Source organism: Peromyscus leucopus, chromosome 12 (genome assembly GCF_004664715.2).
Source record: "Peromyscus leucopus breed LL Stock chromosome 12, UCI_PerLeu_2.1, whole genome shotgun sequence".
In the NCBI taxonomy this organism is placed as follows: Eukaryota; Metazoa; Chordata; class Mammalia; order Rodentia; family Cricetidae; genus Peromyscus; species Peromyscus leucopus.
In genome coordinates, this window is record NC_051073.1 from 27,473,049 (window position 1) to 27,496,884 (window position 23,836).

A 23,836-nucleotide genomic window follows, 5' to 3' on the forward strand; every position below is an offset into this window, starting at 1 on the left:
CACCCAATTGCTGGAACTAAGGACATTCACCACCATGCCCAGCTAAAGCTGGTTGATTTTCTTGGTTTTTGTTCTTCATAATATTCAACTCTTTGTGAAATTTTGTTCCACATTTTCTATTTTTCTCACTTGGACACAGGGATCTGAGGGTGGATTGCCTTATCGATTTTGATTCATTTTCTGCCATAACTTCAGTTTTCAGGAATGTTAGGTGTACAATAAATATTCAAAATTTGTTAATTAGTGCATCTGTTATACCAGATTTATCTTTAAAATACTATTTTCAAAAGTAGATTTCTTAGGCATCAACATTTGTTCACAAAACCCCCTGATCCTAAGACGCAACTTCAAAATAAAGAACACAGAAAATTTTTATATGCACATATTTTCTATCCGGAGTTCCTTAAACTTTCTACTCTGCCAATTCCACTCTGTTTTCATATAAACTAAGCTCTGATAGCTCCCATACCACAACAGCCACTTTGTAGTTTCCTTACTTACAAAAGTACTCCAGAATATTTTTAATACCATCCATGTATCTGCAAATTATATAATTTCATTTTTCTTTACAGCAGAATAAAATTCAACTATACATACATACATACATATGTATGTATGTATAAGCTTCTTTTATTATCTTAGACAAAAGGGGGGAAACTGTGATATTGTGTACCCCAATATATTGTGCATACTAATAAAATTATCTGGGGTCAGAGAACAGAACAGCCACTAGATAGACATAGAGGCCAGAAAATGGTGGCACTCACATCTTTAATCCTAGCATTCTGGAGGCAGAGATCCATCTGGATCTTTGTGAGTTCAAAGCCACACTGGAAACAGCCAGGCATGGTGACACACGCCTTTAATCCCAGGAAGCTTTAATCCAAGGAAGTGATGGCAGGAAGCAGAAAGGTATATAAGATGTGAAAACTATAGGAACTAGAGTCTGTTAAGGTTTCAGGCTTTTGAACAGCAGTTCAGCTGAGATCCATTTGGATGAGGACTCAGAGACTTTCAGTCTGAGGAAACAAGATCAGCTGAGGAGTTGGCAAGGTGAGGTGAGCTGCGGTTGGTTCTGCTTCTCTGATCTTTCAATGTTCACCCCGATACTTGGCTCTCGGTTTATTTTTCTAATAAGACCTTTTAAGATTCATGTTACATATATATCTCACATTTCATTATCTGTTAGACAGTTGATAGAGTAATAAATTATTCTCTCATTGAATTTGAGACCTTCTTCACAAGAGGGAATTCATACAAACACATGTGTACGACAAGCCTGGGACCTTATGGACAAACTTTCTACTATTGTTTTTATGTTTATGCTCATTAAAAAAATAAAGATTCCCCTAACATTAATCAAAGAGGTCACTTTTTGCAGTGATTAGAGGGGAATGCAGAGATGCATGGCTGCTCAAAGTACTGAGCGTGACTGACAGCTGAGTGAGTGCTAAGTACAAAACAGAACAACTTATACCATCACCTCTAGCACTTAGGAATCATGGCAGAAGAGGGGACTAAACAATCATAAGGGGAAGAAGAAAGCTACAGAAGCTATGAATCCTGGCTTTGGGGCATGACAGAGCCAACATAGTCATGAGTTCAGCTGTTATGGTTGCCTACAATGGATCTACACAGACTGGACCATTAGTGGTCAATATAGACTGTGAAAGGGCTACCTGATGGAGCCTTACTCCTCTTCCTAAAGTAATGGCTACTGATGGATTCTTAGAAAAGAAGGGACATTGCCTTCAGCTGTGCACTTACTGAAGTGCCTATCAGACTCCAATAGGTTATTGCAAACCCATAGTAACACAGATGATCCTACTCAAACTCAGCCTGAAAACATACATACATGCACATGCACACACAAACACACACACACACACAACAAACTCACACACACACACACACACACACACACACACACACACACACACAAAATCAGAGGTTAGAGCCGGTGGGACATTAAATCAATATGAATGTACTTTATATGTGTATAAAACTGTCAGAAAAAAATTCAATAAGCATAAAGGTTTTAATGCACATTAACTAAATATTCTGAAATATTCAACTGTAAAGAAATGGGTAGAAGTTTCCATAATTTAAAGTTTTCTAAATTTCCCAGGGCACTGAATATTCTTCATGGGCACAGAATGATGCCCATTGCACTTTCCTTCTTGGGGAAGCCTTTTACTAAACAGTTACACAGAGCAAGGGTCTGTGATAAGCCTACAAATTATTGTTATCATAGGATGAGCAGAAATATCATTTTCTCTAACTGGAATGAAAAGACCTCAACAATTCAAGAAGTATTATTACATAGAAATAATGAATTTCATTTATACTCAGATGAATATACATTTGAGAGGTATTTTCTGAAAGGCACTGAGGGGCTTCCTAAAGATCACACTACAAGATATACAAAGCATATATTCTAATTTGTTATAGCTGGAGAGTGTAAATGTATCTGTATTTATTCATTCAACAAATCTGTGTTTGAATGAGCTAAGCCCTGTTTGAGTCTCAGAGATAAAGTAGGCAACAAGATAAATAATGGTATTTGTCCTGCTGAAGGTTATATTCTTGTTTGGTATACATGAAAAAAGTAAACTAAATGATACTAATGCAAATCAGCTATTAATTAAATGCATATTAAGATTTATAAAAGCAAAAAGTGTAGGCAGTTATAATAGTAATTAATACAGGGTAGAAAATGAAATCCAGATAAGAAAAATAATTTCTAAGTAAAATGAAAAAATAACTGTAAGGGTGAAATGTATTTATGAGTAGAGTGTACAGGAGTTATACATTTGAATTCAATAATGATCAAAAAAGTATAATTGTAAAGAAGTCATAACATGTCCAAATTTTTATTCTATTCCAGAAATTGATTAAAAACATGACAAATTTTAAAGATCTCATAGTAGCTCTAGGTAGGACCCTATTAATGACTATCTTGAAGAAAACTTGAAATATGTAAGAGTTCGAGTCACTTTCCCACCCCAAGTGACAAATAGGGAGGATTCATTCTTCCAGAGACATGTATGACAATTCCATCAGGTGAGCCTCAGGTGGTCACTTACCTGTGTACTCAGCTCTCAATAAGCCAACCTGTGTTTCTGATTATGTTATCCTGTGTTTGGGGCATCAAACTCATCAGATTTTGATTCTGTGAAGATGGGAGCCATGTCTCTTCTACATTTCAAGATAACAGAGTCTAGCACAGCAGGTTCTAACTGCTGTAAAAGGAATTCAACCCTAAGGACGACGGGTGACTGAAATCTAAAGAGTACAGAGAAGAAATGTGACGTTGATGATGGTACATGGAACACTGTGGAGTTCAACACCAAAAGCAAGAGCTCTGGAAAATTGGAAAACTTACTTAGGCATATCACCGAATAGGAAGAAAATGTGAGGGAAAACAGAAACTCTCACCAAATGACATGCCACATTAGTGATGCTTCTTCATCACAGCTAACATGTTTTCTCTATGATTCTATCATTTTTACGAAATTTAAATAAATAATAGGTCTTTAAAAGTCATAAAAATCACATTTCATTATTTATCTATGCTCCCCATCCTCTAAATGAAACCCATAACTTTTGAAATATGGATGAGCAAGAACAAATGCAGCTAGAATATTTGAAACAGAGTTTGTTGTTAAATTATTTATTTCATGTTTAACCAGAATGACTGAATCACTCATTCTAAATCACAGATGTCTGGGTCATTTGCCAGAGAACTGGAGAATGCCATAACAATTAAATTTATATCTGTTTACTGACTGACAAATTGGTGTGTATTATGCTGGCTGTTCTATAAAACTGCTGGAGGCTAAGGGTTAATAAATGTCAGTGGACATTCTGTTCAAGTTATATGTTCATCATCAATTTCCTGAGAAATTGAAATTTAGTGGTTTCTAAAGCACATACTTCCATGTTTTGAGTCCACTGCAACTAAATTTATTGAAAAATAAAATGGCATTTCATTCAACTAGCTCAATAAATTGATGTGTATTTACCCAGTCTAATCAATTTCAAAGCCATTATAGCAAAAGCCTTCAGGGTACTTGCTCAACCGCGGTAATGTGTCATACCGAACAATACATACAGGGGTACTGAGCCCTAAGCAGCAGGTTAGGGTGACTATTGAAATGGATTCATAAATACTTTTTATATTACTGAAAACTGAAATTTAAAGACTGACCCAATACCACTACTGCAAAACTTAAGAATGCTTAGAACAACTCAGATGTATGAATCCATATTTCCACTGTAAATAATTTTATGTTTAAGCACACACACACACACACACACACAATTTATGATGAAAATCTAATGTGAGCTCAGATGTGTTATATGGGAAAAATAAACCATACTTCTAAGTCACACTACACCAAAATGTAAAATACCTTACTTTTACTTAATTTAATGAGTTTTATAAAGCTTAAACATTAAAAAAATTATTTGAATACCCATAGTTAGTGAAGCTAAATGTAGGTGCTCTCCTTATTTCACTTTGTATTTTTACATTGCTACTAATTAGTTAATTCTTTTCATGACACTTGCATTCTATTTATGTTAAGTAGTATCACACCACCACTTCAGTGGGACCACTGGGTCTCTGTTTTGCACTTATGTCATGTAAATCTCACATGTAATTTTCCTGACCTTGCAGCCTGGAAGTGAAGCAATGGGACTCTTTTCCATGCTGGGGCATTAAGAGCTTCTCTCACCATCTTTATGACATGGAGGTGTTGATTGAATGAACTCATTGATTTCTCAGTGCACTACAAGCTTTGGTGAAGCCCCATGAATTCTCTTTCCATAAGGTTTACTTCTGAAAAGGGTATTTCTAATAATCCTTCAGATATAACCACACAAATTAGGAAAAGATTTCAGAGCAAAAATAAAAGGAGGGCCTACTGATCTATGAAATCAATGGTAAATAAACATGAGATAACTGCTAATAACATTTCATCAAATAACAATAAGCAATCCAAGGACAAATGCTTTACCAGCCTGAGAAACAGCACAGCACACAGAAATGATGCCCCCTCCTCAGTGTGGACCACACCAGTGATCACAACAATCAGAAAGAAGACACTGTAAAAATGAAGTAGTCTCTCCTTGCTAAGAATCTTATGTAAAGGGAAAACAGAATTTTTTTTATTTATAGTAAATGCTTTGACAATAAAAACAAAATGCTTTCCTTTGAAAACAGAGAACCATACAGCAGAGTCCTCAATCCAACAAGGTGGTACACTATTGTAATGTCAGCATTTGGAAGACTGAAGGAGAAATCCACCATGAGTTTGAGGGCCTTAGAGCTGCAGAGGAATTTCAAAGCCACCCTGGCATATGTAGCAAGATCTTAATTCAAAGAAAATTGGGTCCTAAAAAGACATCTGACTTACAATGCAAAGTAAGCAACTAACTCAAAACTGATTAATAAAATGACTTTGGGACCTGAAAAAATTTTAAATATAGCACAAGAATGCCTCATTTATTCCACAGTTCAGAATAAATTGGTCCAGAGAAATAAAATCTTTATAGAAATCCTCACTAAAACTGGATAGTAGATCTGGAGATATAGCATAGTGTCAGAATGCTGGCCTAGCAAATACAAGGCCCTGGATTCAGGGACAAAAAAAAAAAAAAAAAAAAAAAAAACAGCAAACGCTGACTTTAGATCATTAACATCACACTTAAAACATTAAACAATCCAACTAAAGGTATTTTTAAATTGCATTTAAATTTTTTTTCTTGTCACCTTACGTACAAATTTTGAAAGCAATGTTGAGTTTTTTAATGACGCAGGTTCGTTATGATCAATTATTGTACTACAATGTGGTCTAATGATGCCCAGAGGGACAATTGCAGCATGCAGAACTGTTTGCTACAGCACCTTGGTGGCTTTGCAATGCTGCGCTTTCAGTTCTGCTTTCTGACCTGGATAGGTTTTCTCTTTCCCAGTGCTCACAGAGGGGACCACTCAATACTATTAGCTGTGAGTCACCATCGGTCATTTCAACAACTGATGCTAACTTTGTGCCCTCACCTAAAAGAGCTTCACATGCTTTAAAAGCTAGTATCAGACCCAGACCGCAATGAACAAAGACTCGTTGCCATTGTGGCACATGCTGTGATGTCATGAAAACATGCAATTACTTGCATGTATTCCTCTAATCATGCTTCCCAGGACTAAGGCAGCTGGCAAGTCTGACAAGGAAATGATTTCCACAGTGATATCCTGATTACAACAATGACCATTACAATTTAGAATCTAGGATACATGTCAATGAATCTTTACAACCCTACAAGGTAAACAAATGATCCAATTTTTACCAAGAAGGAAGGAAGGAAGGAAGGAAGGAAGGAAGGAAGGAAGGAAGGAAGGAAGGAAGGAAGGAAGGAAGGAAGGAAGGAAGGAAGGAAGAAAAAAGAAAAAAAAAGAAAAAACAGATTGTGGTTAACTAGGTCTGGTAATAATTTTATACCCTGTCTTCAAGTCAGTACCTACATTTATAATTTAAAAGAAATTTCAACTGAGATGTACAGTAGTAAAAGTATCAAAGTGAATGCATTTTAACTAGATTTCTTGAACAAGCTTCCACCTGGCTTTTATTCAGTGTTAAAGAAGCAGTTCATTTACTCATCTACTAAAACCAAGCATTATGAAGAGGCTGCTAAGTGACGAAGTTCTGCTAGTTTAGGTTTATAATATTCTCCTTGCTGACACAAGTGAAACTGAGCTAGAGTACTATATTTAAGTCACCAATTATTATCAGCTTCACCACATTTAACTCCTTATAATTTAATTGCAAGCCTAGTAGAATCATGTAATCTTGTGACCCAAAGCATACAATAGAGTCCAAAGATAGGCCTAGTGTGCTGGGAATTTTATCTATTTTACATAAAAATTCCTTTGTATTAAAAAAGGATTTCAAATTTTAACTGCGTGATATTGGAAACTGGAGCAAGTTCATTTCAAGTGTGTGTTTCTGACTGTTCTTAAGTGAAAGATAAGGCTGCATGAGTCCTTGTGCTGTCAGGGAAAAAAACTGATAGGGGCTAGCTAGCTAGCGGCAGAGGATTCACGCCAGGTCTGTTTGTTCCAAACTGCCAAAAGACAAGACCTGACCATGCTTCCCCAAGTCCCCTGCTTTGTTTAGCAAATATCTGGAAGCACAACCCCATCATTTCACAGTACTCTATATTCCTAGTGTTAGACATTTTAAGATACATTATTTTATGTAATTGGAACTAGTACCTCGTGGCACATAAAATATTATCCTTATGAATGCTTTGCACATGAAATCAAGATTCAGTTTGACCATGCTTGGTACAAGCCTGGGGACAAAGATAACAAAACCACCTGCCAGCTACATTATGTTAGACTTTTACCAAATTAATTATTTTGATATATATTATTATTGGTGCTACTATTACAATTTAGGGTGAAAGTCTCTTTTTCCTTCTTTTCATTGAATTCAGCAGGAAAAAAAAAATGAATGAACCTAAAAGAGGCTGGTGATATGACTTAGTGGGTAAGAAAACTTGTTCTGCAAGAAGAACCTCTGTTTGAACCACTAGCACCCTCATCAAAAGCTGAGCATGAATGAACACACCCTTAATCCCACAACTAGCAGGCAGAGGAAGGAAAATCCTGACAGTTCCCTGGCCAGTTAGTCAAGCTGAAATAACAAGATCCCAATTCTGTGACAGCCTTGTCTCAAACCAATCAGAGTGAGTGAGAGTGGAAAGATGTATGACACCCTAGCCTATGTTCATCATGTGCATGCCTGGGACCATGCACCCATATACGCACATTTGTGAAACGAATACACACAAAAGATATCCCTACAAAAACTATTTTGTAGTATCACCACAAAGATGCTGGTAAAAATCTATGCTAGAGAAGCAGAGGAAATAAGAAAACATTACATCTAGCTTAAATGAAACATATTCACTATGGACAAACTATTAATGTCTGTGTTCAACATATATTAACAAATTCCCTACTGAAATTGAAAAAAAATACACATAATTATATGCCCATAATCTCACATAGTATTCATCACTATGATAACTAATCAGAAAGGTACAGGAAATGATATGGGACTGGAGGGACAAGTTTATATCAGATGGTCAGGGATATATGGAAACACTTAATGCCACAAAATTAAAAAGATGCAATCAACATGATCAGCAACACCTCCGTCCAGCCGAGCCTACCTGCACAGCTAGCCAGTCTCTTTTGCTAGCCCTAACACAATGTCAAGAAATGGGGCTTTGGCTGTTTTGTTACCTACAGCACTGAGAGAGAATGCCAGCTACAACAGATCCCAAATTTGACTAGTACTTTTTGATGCAGACTTTTAACAGGCTTTCTTAAGCAAAAGCCTAATTTTGTCAGGTACTTGGAAAAGGGGGCATTTTAATATACAGAGAGGCAATGAAATAAATAAATCTGGAATCTACTAGCTTCTCTAACAAACAGTGAAAAACAAAAACAAGACCAGGAATGATTCAAGCCATAGCCAATGAGAGGACTGGGTGGTGGTCGGCAGAGAGCGAGCATTAGAGGTACTTGGAAATAAGCGTGGTGACCTAATTCCGATCCTCTGAATGAAGGCACATGATATAGGACAGAACTGGCTTCCCTAAGCTGTCTGCTCACCTCCACAGGTGCCATGGCACATGAGTGCACACATTCACACATGTGTCCAGCAAAGAAAGTGAATCCAATGAAAAGTAAAAGCAAATAAACAAATGGATGAAAAAGAAATTCTTACGTCCAGGGGTCCCAGCACAGGGCCACTTTAAACTTACAAAATGTATCCAGGAAAGTCAGCAGTTAGAGAAAAATATTTCTGGCCACTAACCTAAATTAATGGAGAGGAAAGCCCTCAAAATGAACAATTTCATATTATTTACGAACCTTTTCAAATTTATGAGAAACCTATATTTCTTGAAAATAAGTGGCTCAGTACAACGCGGTTTATTTATCTGCACCGAACACTAAGGAAATCATTCAGCTAGAAAACCATGAAATATCTCTTTTGAGCTTCAAAACTGCCATCCAGACTCTAGAAAATAGACACGCTTAAACAAGTTGTTCTGTTACACACAGATACAAGGAGAAAAAATTGATTTTTTTTCTTTACTTTTTGCCTGCTTATTTAAAAAAAAGGTCAAAAAAATTAGATATCATTATTATTATAGACTCCATAAAATTCCCTGACTTAAAACGGATAATCGCTTGAATACAGACCTTAACACCATTTCCACAAGAATGCGTCTTGTCTTAAGCTGAAAGTTGCTTTTAGGACAGTGGACAGCATTTTAATTTTAAGACACTGTCCTATTTTAGAGTGAGTTTCCATATAGGAAGGAAATGTTACAGGTGAGGAAGACCTAATACTCAGGATGCTCGCATGATATCCCTGTGCACCTAAATTGTAGACATGTGCAGAATAAATGAGACAGATAATACCAGGAACAAAGTTCATACAAAGACAGTAAAGCCTCGCTTCTGTGCTGGGCTCCGCATCAATAGAAACCTTTCTACTGGGCCGAATAATCTCATAAAGCCTTTGAATTTCTACTATTCAAACTCAATTCCAGACAGGTTAGACTGATACTGAAACTTTCTTAATCTTTTCCACAAAAGAGAATGAGTCTGTCTGAGTTTTGAAGCTAACTTGACTTTCTTTGAAATAGTAGCTTTAACTGTTTTTCTTAATCGAGCTCAAATAAGGTTCTGACTTTAACAGAGTTAAGTAATAAAAAGAATAGTTAGTTAGATAGACAAACAGACAGCTAGATAACTATACGTAATTTTTTAAAAAGGTTTTAAGCTTATTTTTTTTTATTTTACAATACTAGTCAGTTCTACATAACAGCCACAGATTTCCTTGTTCTCCCCCTTCCTGCCCCCCTCCCCTTCCCCCCAGCTCACCCCCCATTCCCACTACCTCCAGATCAAGGTCTCCCCCGAGGACTGAGATCAACCTGGTAGACTCAGTCCAGGCAGGTCCAGTCCCCTCCTCCCAGATTGAGCCAAGCGTCCCTGTATAAGTCCCAGGTTTCAAACAGCTATCTCATGCAGCGAGCCCAGGACCTGGTACCACTGCCTAGATGCCTCCCAAACAGATCAAGCCAATCAACTGTCTCACCTATTCAGAGGGCCTGATCCAGTTGGGGGCCCCTCAGCCTTTGGTTCGTGAGAAAGAGGAGGGTTTATATGAGAGAGAATTGTAAGCTTATTTTTATAGGATACTCAATAGTCTAAAAAGTTATTAATAACAGTACTAAAATGAATTTAATATTTTAATGAAGAATATGCTATGAGTTACTGTTGTAGGCATGTCTTAGCCCCTTCTGGGTCATTAACTATTTCCTAAAACTACATTCAAAGTTGCCTTATGATGAATCATCATTACTTTTATGACCAGTAAATGGTAAAGACTTTGTCTAAATTAATTAAAAATGCTAAATGCTCTGGTTTATCCCAAGAAATTAAAAGCAAATATTGTAGGGTTTTGTGGCAAATTGAAATATACTAAAAAGTCCAATTCTAAAACACATGGAATGTGACAGATGCTACATAATGTCAAGTAAACATTGCAAAAATTAATAGATTGATTAGAAAAGGCCCAAGTTTAAATACATATATATATATATATATATATATATATATATATCTTTGTAGTTATTGCTTCTTTGATGTATAAAAAGTGTTGGTGTGTGCTGTATAAGTCAGTTCCTCGGCACATTCTTCCACATAGCATTAGTTATGTGCCACTTTAGTAGTATATTAACCATGTCAGAAACAAATGACTGTCTTTTACCATCACAAAGAGTAAAAAGTCTTTGGTGGCCACAATGGTGATAGATCCTTTGGTGGTGGGATGAGAAGAAGGGGACTAAACTAAAGCAAGATTCCTGATGCCCGAATGTGGACTTCTCCCAGTCATCTCCACCTTATGACCGACCCACTTCCAGACCTGGACGGAACTAAACAAGTGAGTATTGGCTGAACTCACAGTGCATATCAAGAGGTGATCAGGCTCCTGCTTTGTGCTGTTTAGTCATGGTTTTTATTGTTCAGCTTCCTCTGCTCATGCAGCCCCAATTCACCACAACCTATAGGTTCCTACTTTCCACGCCTTCACAGTAAACTGACTTAGCTATGTGAAACCACATTTCCTTCATTTCATTCCCTAACATGTTCTTAAATTAAATCCTTTCTACTTTCATGTGGGGAAAAAAAAGGTATAAATACATAGGGAACGTTATTTTTAAATATAAGTAATCATGACATATAGAGATATCATCATCTTAACACAGGATTTTCATGCTTGTAATTGGCATAATAAATAGTTTACTAAACAATATACAGACCTAAATAAGAGGAGAGGGTTGATGGTGATTATTATTAGCATGAAAACTCTCAAAAAAAAATTAAAAGTCACATTCAACAATTAGCCAATTTCTCCATAATTAGCTTGTTGTTATTGTTGCGGATTTATATTTCTATTTCCCTGTTAGTCAAGAGATTCTGCCAGCTAATCAAAAGATGAGTCATTTATATCAATACTCAATGACATGTTCACTTTTGGACAATTTAAAAGTTTGACAAAAACTACACTAAAGAGTTGAGTGTGTTCTTGTAATGAAAGCATTACATTATGAAATATGTAAATATATGAAAGCGCAAAATATGACGATGAGTCTTTGATGTCTTACACATTTTTTACTGATATAACAACTGTTCTTAAAAACAACTGTTTGAAATTGATTTCAAAATTTCAATTTCTAAGAGTAATAGGGTGATTTATTCTTTTTTTCTGGTTTTTATTTTTGACATTATAATTACATTATTTCCCACTTCACTTTCTGCCCTGCCAACCTTTTCATATCTTTCTCCTTGCTCTCAAACTCATGAGGAGTCTCCCAATAAAACATATCTAGCAATACGTCCTAATATACAAGTCTCTCTAATTTTACCATAAAATACCAAATTGTTACTTGAGTATATACATTTACTCTGCCATTGTCAGTATGGACTGGGGATTCCTAATCTGAAAACTAAAAATGGAAATACTTCCTGGTCTAAATTGTTTGAATGTCAATATGTTTTCAGGGTAGAAAACTCAACATCTATAAGTTGCAATTAAAACAAAAACATTGTATAAGGTTACCTCCAGCATATATATATATATATATATATATATATATATATATATATACCATTAAGTTTCTGTTTAAACTTGTTCTTCCATCCATAAAATCTCATGAGCTATTTTCAGATATTTCAAATGTTTCAAGTTAAAATAAAAAACATTAATGCCCTAAATATTACAAAGGATATTTATATTGCCCAGAAAAGTATTTTACTTAATGATAAAACACCAAATATAAGAATATAAGTTCACCAGTATTTTAAATATAATTTCAGGCATTTCCATCAATGTCTGGATGCTTAGTTTTTAAACATATTGCTAATTATGGTGGTGTCATATGCTCATTAAGTAATATATCAATGTATAATAACCCTTTAAGATTTATCACTAGGAACTAATTTAGTAACGATATTACAGTACATATACAGATATGCTAAAACTGTATCTATAATAATTTCATCCACATTTATGTGAACTTATGTTAGGAATGCAAGATTGGTTTGACACTCAAAGGTAATCAGTGTAATTCATCATTTTAATAAGTGAAAAGGAAAACATGATAGATTACCATTGACCAACTATGAAAATTGAAATCCACTTTGAGCAAAGGCCCTCATGAGTATTCTTCTACACAAATATTAAAAGTGGTGTACTTGCTTAATAAGACACAATTATTGCAGTATATACTATAATAAGAGGTATATCTTATTGCATATCATTATGACCATAAAAGAAGAAAATTGACTTTCCTTTGCATCTTCTCAAGGATGCCCAATAACTAAAGATGAGGTTGGGATATCTTTAGTAGTTGCCACACTCTGAACCCATTTTGATAGAATGTAGTTATGCTAATTTCACATCAAAATGGAAATTTAAGGGAGAAAGGATCATTAGCTTCACTGTGAAACTCACTTTGAGAGTCAGAATCTAATCTTTAAAAGGAATATTTAACAAGAAGGGCAGTTATTGGACAATGTGATAAAGGTAGTTAAGGCATAGTAGTTATTTAACTTCAATAAATCTTACATTGTTTTATCCAATGGATTTTTATAATTCCAGAGCAATGTTCAAAAAGAAGGGAAAAATTGAAGTCTCTAAGTTATAGGCATTATTTTTCATTATGGGTACTCTTGGAATTTAAGGGTGACAGATTTACCAAAAAGCTCTCTGTACCAACTGAAAAAAGGACACCCCATTCCCTGCTATGAACTGTCAATTGTAATTTAGCAGAGTTAGAAGGCAGATCCACTGAGTAGACAGAAAATTAAAACATGGGCAGCTCCTGATTGGAAATTTATTCATGGCAGGTAATAGTACAGTCAGGATCTCTGGCATTACTCAGAGAGAGATTTAATCCTGATAAGTTAGATGATGGCACTTGAATCAGAGATTATAAATGGTGACAGGTTGTGACATATAGAGAAGATGAAAATGAGCAACATCACTCCACAGAAGTGATTCAATATAGATGAATTTCTTGAGCAGTCATATAATTATTTTAAAAATCATTTTAAAGTTTTTAAAGAACAAGACTACACTTTAATTGAACCATGCACCACTTATATAGCTATTTGTCAATAGATTATAACATTAATCAACTGATCAAAGGAAAAGAGTCGAAAATAAATTATAATTAAAATATGTAATGGAAATTGTCATTTCTGATTTCATCTGAATAAGGCACAAACTCCAAAATTTTAGACAGACTAGTTATCATATGAAGAGAGCAAATGCGAAGTATTGAGTTTTTACACAGCTATATGCATGAGAGCAATATACACATCGCTTTTTAAAAAGCAAGTTATTCATATTTATAAAGAATACTTTTTATTTTGGATCTGTATGCCTTTTTGCATTTTCTAATAGAGGAGTGCATTATTACATTGCCTTTTTTTAGATATAATCCTCTATACCACAGAAACATGGTAGATATAAACAATTTTCCACATGGGCAGGTATCTTAATTACCTTTTTTGAATTTGTGATGTAGTCTATTAATTGTGATCAAATCGTGTTATATGTGGAGATTTTATAAAATAGGTTTAAAATCCCCTAGTGCTTTTCCCACTGAGTGAGGGGCCCACCACCCTCATCCCTGGAATTTGACAGACCAATCATTCACACAAGAACTGATCCAATATTAACTACCACAGGCAAAGTAGATGATACACTGTGCTAAACTGTCTTTCGGAATTCTTAGGGGGAAGCATAGGTAGTACATGGTGTGATCTTCAAAGGGAAAAACTGAGGCCAATGGCTCAATGTCATGGCTGATGCATAACACCAACCATCAGTGATGGGAGAGAATCATCCTGACAATAAATGGTCTACTTCTAATGAGGATGTTACAACCGATAAAAGAAAAGTGTGCTCAAAGTGGGAGCAGAGTAAAAACTTGTATCTTAAGTCACTAAATTTGAGGCTAGTTCATCAAACTACAAAAAAAAAAAAAAAAAAAGAAGCAGCAGAGAAAATATTTACCTGTGAATGCTAAATTTATACAAATGGTTTTAGAGCAATGATAAACTATACAAGCTACAATTAATAATAGATGGCAGTAAATGTTTGTGTAGCAGTTTCCTCTCTGAGGTTAAAATTTTCACCTTGGTATGGTAGTACAGTCCTTTAAACCCAGCACTTGGAAAGCAGAGGCAGGCTGATCTGTGTGAGTTGGAGGCTAGCCTGGTCTACAGTGCAAATGCCAGGACAGCTAACAGCAAGAACTGTTATATAGAGAAAGCTTGTCTCTAAAAACAAAACAAAAAAACCAAACAAGCAAACAAACATAAAAATCCATCTTGAAGGGAAACTTCTTAAGATATACAAGATGGGAATGGAAAGTGGAATGAAAGAATATTCTTGTACAGAGGGTTTGCAAGGAGGTAAAACTACAGGATATTCTAAGAGGAAGTAAAACACTCCATCCTACAGAGATGGAAGTAAGCAACCCAAAACAGCTTTAGGAAGTCCCTGAAAGTGACAAGATTCACAAGGGCCCTCCCTTCCCAAGAATACAATGAGAATCACTCTCAGATGAGCTGAGCTGCTTGGAAGAGGCTCAGAACAAGTAGCCTGAAAAAACAGGGACCAGCCAAACCACCAAGAAGGAACAAAGACCAACAGGGCGGCCAGGAAAAGATTCTCTCCAATACTGTGCACATTTTAGCTGATTAATTAAATAGCACAATTTGACAAAAATAGAAAACTCACAGTGTTTTCAATTGCTATCATTACATACCATAAGTGGAAATATAATAAATACATGATGTCATTCATTTTGAAAGTAGCAAAGATTCTAGCACCTAATGTATGGGTTGAGTGTCTCTAGTCTAAATATCTGATATCCCACTATCTAAAATCTTTTGAATCTTGATGCTACAAATGGAAAAGTCCACACTCAAACTCATGTGGTGGGTCAAGAACCAAAATGCATGCATATTACAATATCTATAAGGTATCAGAATTTTTAATCATCTAAAATAACTTTCTATATAGAAGAAAGCTAGAAAAAAAATTAACTATTTAAACACTAAAACTTAGTTTATTTATTCCTGAAACAGGGTAAGTGCAAAGGAATGTCACTTGTGGTTATTAAGCTAGCTGTAAAGAAAACCATTGAACTACTGTTGATATATGAAGACATAAAGCATTAAAGTGACAAACTTAAAACAATGGGTATTTTTAACAAAAGATTTTCTACGATTGATACAATGCGATAAAACTACCTTTTAAACTTTAATATTAAATCACTCACATTAAAACTTTTAACTGTCAATATCACCAAAATATTTTAAACTGCATATTTATAAAGTTGAAATTTAATATAATATTCCCAAAATAAATGTACTATGCAATAGGTAAAATTCCTCATATAAGGTTTAGACATCAAATCAAAAGCATCAACTAATAGTAAGAGAACACACACATGTTGATTTGTTGAAAATACTTGAAATTAATTTTAAGCAACAACAGCAAGTTTCATGTTATATGCACTTACCTGGAATAGATAAACAATCTACTATCCCAAAGATCATGGGTCCCTCTGGGTCCAGAATGAAAATAACAAGAATCGGTCCCATCAAACATGTTCAACCCATCCTCTGAATTTTTTGAAGCATGGCTATGTACCACATCTAAGAGGACTGTGATGCCCATTGAATGAGCTGTGTCAACAAGTTCTTTCAGCTCTTCAGGAGTGCCATAACGACTGAAGGGAAAGGACACAGAAAAGCATTACATCCAATTGAAAGCAAACAGCAACTGTACATCAATGCCTATGCCCAGCATGGTATTAACTATTCTAAATACAAAAATGCAGTATGATGATCCTCATATACACTCAGATGTGCTATTTGATATAAAATAAATTAAAAGCATTAAATAAAAATATTCATTAACTACAGCTGTTAAATGGAACTGATATGCTAAACAAAATTTGCATTTGGGATACACAAAATATTAAATCTGTTTTTATCCTTGGGGAGTTTGACTTCTATGACCAAGCTGAGCCAGTCATGGTCACTGATGCTTTCCAGATGTTATCCCTCTGACTATATACAACTGAACTAGGGAAAGGGCCCTTAGAGTACATCTTTCATCAAAGGACTCAAAGCTGTCCACTCTGCACTTGTTCCTAAACGAGAATGTCTCCAGAATTAGAGAGCCAAGAGAATGTTCCATGTGTGACCAACAGTTCACATGGACAGGAGAGATGGGTATCTTATATGCAGTCTCTTCATCTACCTGCAGTAGAAATCAAACATCCATTCCAGAAGGCTTTCTGTCACCCCCAGGGAAATCTTCACATCACTGTTTTCCAGTCATCAACTTTGCCCTCTAGATACATAAGTGCCCTTGATATTGCTATGATCTTTCTTCCTCATCAGATGACATGCTTCTTCATAGCAGAGGTGGAGTGCATGTGCCTTTCCATGACACAGAGCAATGCTTAGCAAATAGCATTCTCCTAATGAGCACTTTCCTGCGAAGTTAGAAGCTGTCACTTTACAAGGTAAAACAAGTCATGTTATGCTCTGGAAAACCACTGTGATCTAAAGGCCATGAAGAAGAAGACCAGGGTCACTAGATGGCAATTTCTCATAACAGTAGGCTCTCTGCAGCACGCTACCCCTTCCTTTCCTTATCAAAGCCACATTGGGATGGTTTTACTCACTGAGCAACATGCTCAATAAATGAGTAACCCTCAGTTTCATTCAGCCAGCTCTTTCATTCTTTCTTTGTTCATCAAATATATATTAAAATAGCTGCCATGAGCCATGAAATTTTCCATATTGTAGAGAATACATTTTGAACAATATTAATACCACTGTTCTGGAATTCACACTAAAATGAGGAGACGAGACAGAAAATGAACAAGATATGAAGAATAACATAGCAAATAATTTTTCAAAGGCAAAATAAACACACACACACACACACACACACACACACACACACACACACACACACAATTTCAAGACCAGTCATCAGTGAATGTTTCTTATACATAATACTGAGCAAGAAAGAACTGAGGAAAAAGACATAAGGATATCAACGAGGAAAGTAGTCAGAGAAGTGAGTAGAGGGAGCAGAGCAGACAAGCTGGAATGAGCTAAAAACTTGTAAAGACTAAACCAGATGTTGAATGGAATCATCAAAGGAAAGAGCAAGAGTGCCTGATAAATTCTATCATATGACCAATGCAAAATTAAGAGTGCTTGATAAATTCTATCATATGACTAGTGGAAAACGGGTGGTGTTTTGAAAGACACACGAAGAGGAATGTGAGCAGGAGATTCATACAATTCAACATTCATCTTTAAATGCTTTACTTAGGCTATGGTGCAGAAAACAGACATTTGAATCAAGACAAATTTAATGAAGAAAAAGAAGAAGAAAAGTTCAAATGACCAGTAAAGAACTGCTGAAATGAGCCAAGTAAACGACAGGCAACTTGGACCCGAGTAGAAGCAGCGGGGCAGGTGAGCAGCCAGATTTAGGATACAAAGTGAAGTGGCAGATGGCTCAGTCTTATAATAAGGAGAGAACAAAAAGGGATAGGAATGGAATAGAAAAGTAAAATGCCAAGATTCTGGCTTGAAGAATTAGAAAATGAAAATGTCACTTAGTGAATTAGAAAATATGATGGAGGAGGGTGGAGGACACGGTGAGGAATTTCATGCGTAACATATTGAAGATATGTATTGGACACAGAGAGACCATAGCTTACAGGGATTAGAAACATCAAGTTTCCATAGAAAGAATACTAAAGTCGAAGGAGTGGACTGAAACAAAACAGAACTAAGAAAGTTTCTTCTGTTTTAGAAAATGATAGAGCAGAAGGAAGGAGTGAAAGAACATATACTAAAAAAAAAAAAGTGAGGTGAGAGAGGCCATAGCAGGATATTGTGCTCCAGAATTAAAGAGAAAAATAAAAACCTTACAAAGAGGTACAGGAACGTGGCTGTGTTAAAGTGGTTCTGACAGTTCAACTTAACCAAGAAATGCCACTGTACTCCAGGGATGAAGGTCACCAGTGGCTTTAACAGGCACTTCTTAGCAGAGAGATAGACGGCTTCTGGGATGAGGTTAGAAAAGAACAAATTTAAAGCACTAGACATTCTGTGTGTGCGTGTGCGTGCGCACGTGAAAAGAACTACAGGAAGATGTAAGAAAATTGGTTAGTATCTCCTTCTAGACTACTATATGCTTAAGTACACTTCTAACCTTCCTCAGCTATGTTATTGAAACAATTTTAGTTCACTTCCAATATCATATCATATTTAATCTATAGTCAATTTTTGAGTATTCTAGAAGCAATTTGTTGTTAGTTCTTACTGACAATAGAAACCACTATATGTATGGGTACTAAATTAATGTCTATTTCCCACACTGTAAGCTACATGAGGAGGAATTAATGTTGAGTTTGTTCAATTTGTGGTAATCAAAGCACACAGGACCATTTAGTGTAGTCTTTCTTCCCAAAGACCCATATTCTAGTAGACTTAAGTCTGAGATGAGAAGTCCATCTGTGCAGTAGTAGTATAGATGCTCCCACATGCTCCAACCTGATACCAATCTATTCCTATAAAAAGATGTGAGTTCTTTCAGTACCGGTTTGCACAGGACACAGTTTCTAACTAAGATGTACCTCCAAAGTTATCAGTTTCAGTGAGTAAATAGACATTGATCAGCAGACAACATTCCATGAAACATGACATTAAATCTGGGTCAATCAAAGCCAGATCTATCTAAAGAAAGTCAATGACCTCAGTAAAAGAAAACACTCAGCTTCTATAAACCATAACCAGAAGTGAGGTTACAAAACAAAGCTAAATTAAATGTTAAAATTCAATTTGATTACATTGTTTGAAATACACACGAAGATGAAATATTCATTTTACCTTGAAGCTGCGAAAAAGCTAGTGATTTGGTACCCAAAACTGGCATAGTAAGCATGTTCCATGATCGCCATCAACTGAATGCAGTTGTATCCTAGATACACAAAGCCCAAAGTCAAAACTACATTTAAAAATGAATGGAAAATTGCATAATCTCAAGACCTAACTTTTACAAAGAATCTGGAAGCTCTAATCATCATGCAGAGCTCCACTACTTTGACACAATTTACTTGTCCGACCTGCTAACACAACTGGACATTTGTCTCCTAGAGTTACATTCTGCCTAGTTAGTTGAAATGTCTTCATTTTAATACACGACAAATGATATGCAAATATATACACAATTTCGCTTTAGAATATTAAACATGGAAATCTGCATATGCTAAGCTTCAGTTTTGCTTGTAATATCCATACTGAAGATCACGAGGCTAAATAAAAGTAACTGATTGCATGATATATGCTTTTTACTTTGCCTCTTTTCATTATAATTCAGACATTTTGCCATATAGCTTAAGAAATATTATCAAATTCATTTTTTTTTCAAAGTAGGTCTTATGAAGCCAGGAGTAGTCCCTATGGAATTACTCTAAAGTGTTAAGTGTGTTTCATGTGCACACACAGACATGGGACAAGCCTATAGCTTTTCTTTCTTCATCTGAATATACTTTTTTCCCAAGTGGTAAATGAAGTCGCCCAAAAAGTAGGGATTGTCCTTTAAATATTCATAATAACAGTACAATTAGCCACAGTAAATAATCAGAGAAAAGACAGAACCTCTTGACCTTATTAAAAAAATACATGGAAAATCAGTTTTTGTTTTCTTCCAAAAACAACTTTATCCTTTTTCATATATGATCTGGTTGCTTGGAAAGTTACATTTCTGCAACAAACATACTAAATATTCTTATTATGTTCCTAATGTCTAATTCATATAAGCTTCACAATTCTCTTAAAGAGTTCATAAAATCAGATTCATTAACAAGTCATTTAAATATATAACTGAACTTGTGAGAAAACCAAAATCCATATTAATTTCCTTCTCTTCAGTTGCTGTGTTTTAGCTCCTCATAACTGTGTTTTAGCACATCATAAATTCTGTAACAGTTACAAATACAAATTCAGACGTAGGGATATATATATTTAAAGCATTTCTCCTAGGTCTCATCATTGGCATATTGTTGCAAAAGGAAAATGATTTAATTCTATGAGACCTAACAGAAACACAGGTATAGCATCTTGCACAGATGATGGGCATCGATTACCATATATCTTAGAGTGAAACTCGGAGATTTAATTACATCCCCATTACATAATAGATATTATTCTTATAGAGTTCCATCTCACATGTCCATTGTTTATTTGAATGGCACTAATCATGTCTCCCTTGGTGTGCTCTCTACCTACAGTGCTAGGCAACTCAAACAATGTTGCAGAGAAGCATCGTGTGCTGCTGAGGCCCATATTAAAAGCCAGGTATAAATAACTTATTATTCTATCATAATGATAATACTTCTTCAATGAGTAAATGTAACATAATACCTATCCACCAATGCTAACAATAAATTTAATCAATCTTAGCTACTGGAGTAGCAGTTCAGTTCACAATCACAGATAATTAGGATCTATACATAAGTGAAAACTTTAACCCCGACTTGGATTTAAATCATTCCTCTAGCTAAAAACTGAACTCCCTGGCAGAAGTGATATAATTAAATGTACTTTGTCTTCCTGTCTGGTTGTTGCAGCAGGCACCAAATATGCTACAGGATTATTTATTAAAATGTATTACCTATAAAAAAAAAAGAAAAATAATAGATATAACATCTATTGAAGCAGATAGTCAGCCAAATACTATTTATTCTCAAGCTTCTCTGAAGACAGTCACGTCTGATACATGAACATCTCAACATGTTTCAAATGTGGTCCAGAAATGTTCGTGAAAAAAGTCATCCAGACATTGACAGTATATAACAACTGACCCCAAATGAGTTCCAGACACCTTACAAATACTAGATTTTTTTCATAAAATAATAAAATGAACTGGCTATTATCAATGGCCACGTCAAATGATAAAGGTTATCTTCTGTAGAAAAGTAATTACACTTGCATATTTATCTATAATTTGGAAGCCATCAGTTCATATTACTTTAAATTGAAATTGGAGTAATATCTTGAATGCATATGCTCTATCTTATTCCATTTCTCTTTTCTATGCTATCACCATTACAGGGCAATTGGAGAAGCCTAAAATAAAATGCACTTCTATTACATACTTAATCTCTTAACACAAAAAAAGAGACACTTGTAATTAGCTTTTCTAATAAGAGAACAGTCCCATTAAAATTTTATCTGAATAAAAATCACAATTATTACTTACCAAGGTCTTTGATTCTTGGTAGTACATTGCTTGTAAAATGTTTATAAGAAGCTATTTTTCCTTCATGAGAAGAAATTCCCACATGAGATTCATAAATTCTTAGACTTCTTGGCTTCTTGGGTCTGGAATGCTTGAACTACAGAATACAGAGTTACAAATGGAACTAAGCCAATCATTCATTTGTGACACTAACTAATCAAGTATGTGAAATAAAATAGTGGATAAATTCAGCGAAAAACTTGTGATTATTCTCCAACATCAAAGGCAATGGCTGCATACACTATGTTTCTTAATCATCTATAGGATTGTATTAACAAGTCCACCTTAAAAAAAGTCATGCAATAGCTCATGTGGCATGACTGATGGAGAGATTTTTTTGAGCCTATGCTTTAGAAAAAATATGGAGTCCTGATTGGCATATATAATTTAATTATTTAATACAAATTATTCATTAGCAAGATCAAGTAATACAAATGAAAAAAATTAGTTCAAAAGTACATAACACATGTGAAACATAATCATAAAATATTCCCTAAATACATTAGATCATTTATCATCTGAACGCCCTTTTCATAACTATAATAATCCATCATCATATACATAGTAGTGAGAAATATTAAATTGTTTAAATCTATGTAAGTTTGAAACTGTAACTCAAAGTATTAATATTCCTTCTTGATAAGTATATAGAAGTTTGCTGGTTTTTTTTAAACTAACTTCAAAACCAGGCAGAAAGAAAAAAAATTACTTCTATGTTTCATTGGATAGATATGACAGACTCTGATATAAAATGTAGAACATAGAAATACTGTCATGCAAAACACTAAGCAAGCAGTAAAGAAAGTCTTGGAGCATTGTTATAAAAGCTATAAAATATAAGAATTAATTTCCTAAGAAATACTGAAATAAGCAATTATTTAAAATCTGATGTTCTTACTTTATATGGGTCTTCTGGATCCCAGTGTATCCAATCATAATTCACATTGTCATTTTCACGAACCACATACTTGGCCCACGGTGAAATGCGATACAAGATCTCACCACTTTTACTAGTAATAACTACCTAAAAAGAAAATGAGATGGTACTGATTTAAAATAGGTCCACAACTCTAAGGAAGCACATAATAGTTAATGAGCACTGCTCTATGCAGGAAAGCAAATGAGTTAAAAATTTAGGTAAGCTCCCAGATGTGTAGCCACAAGAATATATTTAAATTCTTTGCTCATCTGCAATTACTATATGATTCTTAAAGTTATGTATGTATAGGTTGTGTATTATATGATCCTCTTTCAATTTTCATGAATGCAAACCAACCATTAACATAGTTAACTAAACATACTGTAGATGCTAAAAAGACAAGATTATTTGGAAGTTGTTATCAATAAGTCAATCATTCACAGTATATTCCTCTTCTTCTGGATTGGGAAAAGCAAATTAAATGGTCATCACTTCCTTTACTCCTTTGTGGAAATACGTCATAACATTTTCATATGCTGAATCAGTAGAACAGTTTAACACTGATATATATATATACATACAACCACACAATTAAAAAATAAGTTATAAAATGGAAATGAAATATTATTATCAGTGTCAATGATTACTGTTCTTGTATACAGTGTTTCTCAACCTTCCTAATGCTGTAACCCCTTAATACAGTAGCTTATGTTATGGCGACCTCAAACCATAAAATTATTTAGTTGCCACTTCATAACTATAATTTTTCTAATTTCATGAGTCATAATACAAATATCTGATATGCAGGATATCTGATTTATGTGACCCCTATGAAAGGGTAATTTGACCCCGAAGGGGATCACAACCCATAGGTTGAGAACCACTGTACTAATATATCTAGCTTTCC

The 23,836-nt window shown here is 34.9% G+C and overlaps 1 protein-coding gene across 1 annotated transcript in view; it reads right to left on the reverse strand.

The window, feature by feature from the left end:
* The window catches only part of Gbe1 (1,4-alpha-glucan branching enzyme 1), a 253,228-nt gene that overhangs the window by 106,480 nt on the left and 122,912 nt on the right, over positions 1-23,836 (reverse strand). Inside the window, exons 4-7 of the mRNA XM_028876721.2 lie at positions 22,909-23,034; positions 21,972-22,107; positions 19,598-19,688; positions 16,192-16,401 (exon numbers count right to left, since the gene is read on the reverse strand). Coding sequence (XP_028732554.1) covers positions 16,192-16,401; positions 19,598-19,688; positions 21,972-22,107; positions 22,909-23,034 — 563 coding nt within the window. The remainder of the gene's footprint in view (positions 1-16,191; positions 16,402-19,597; positions 19,689-21,971; positions 22,108-22,908; positions 23,035-23,836) is intronic.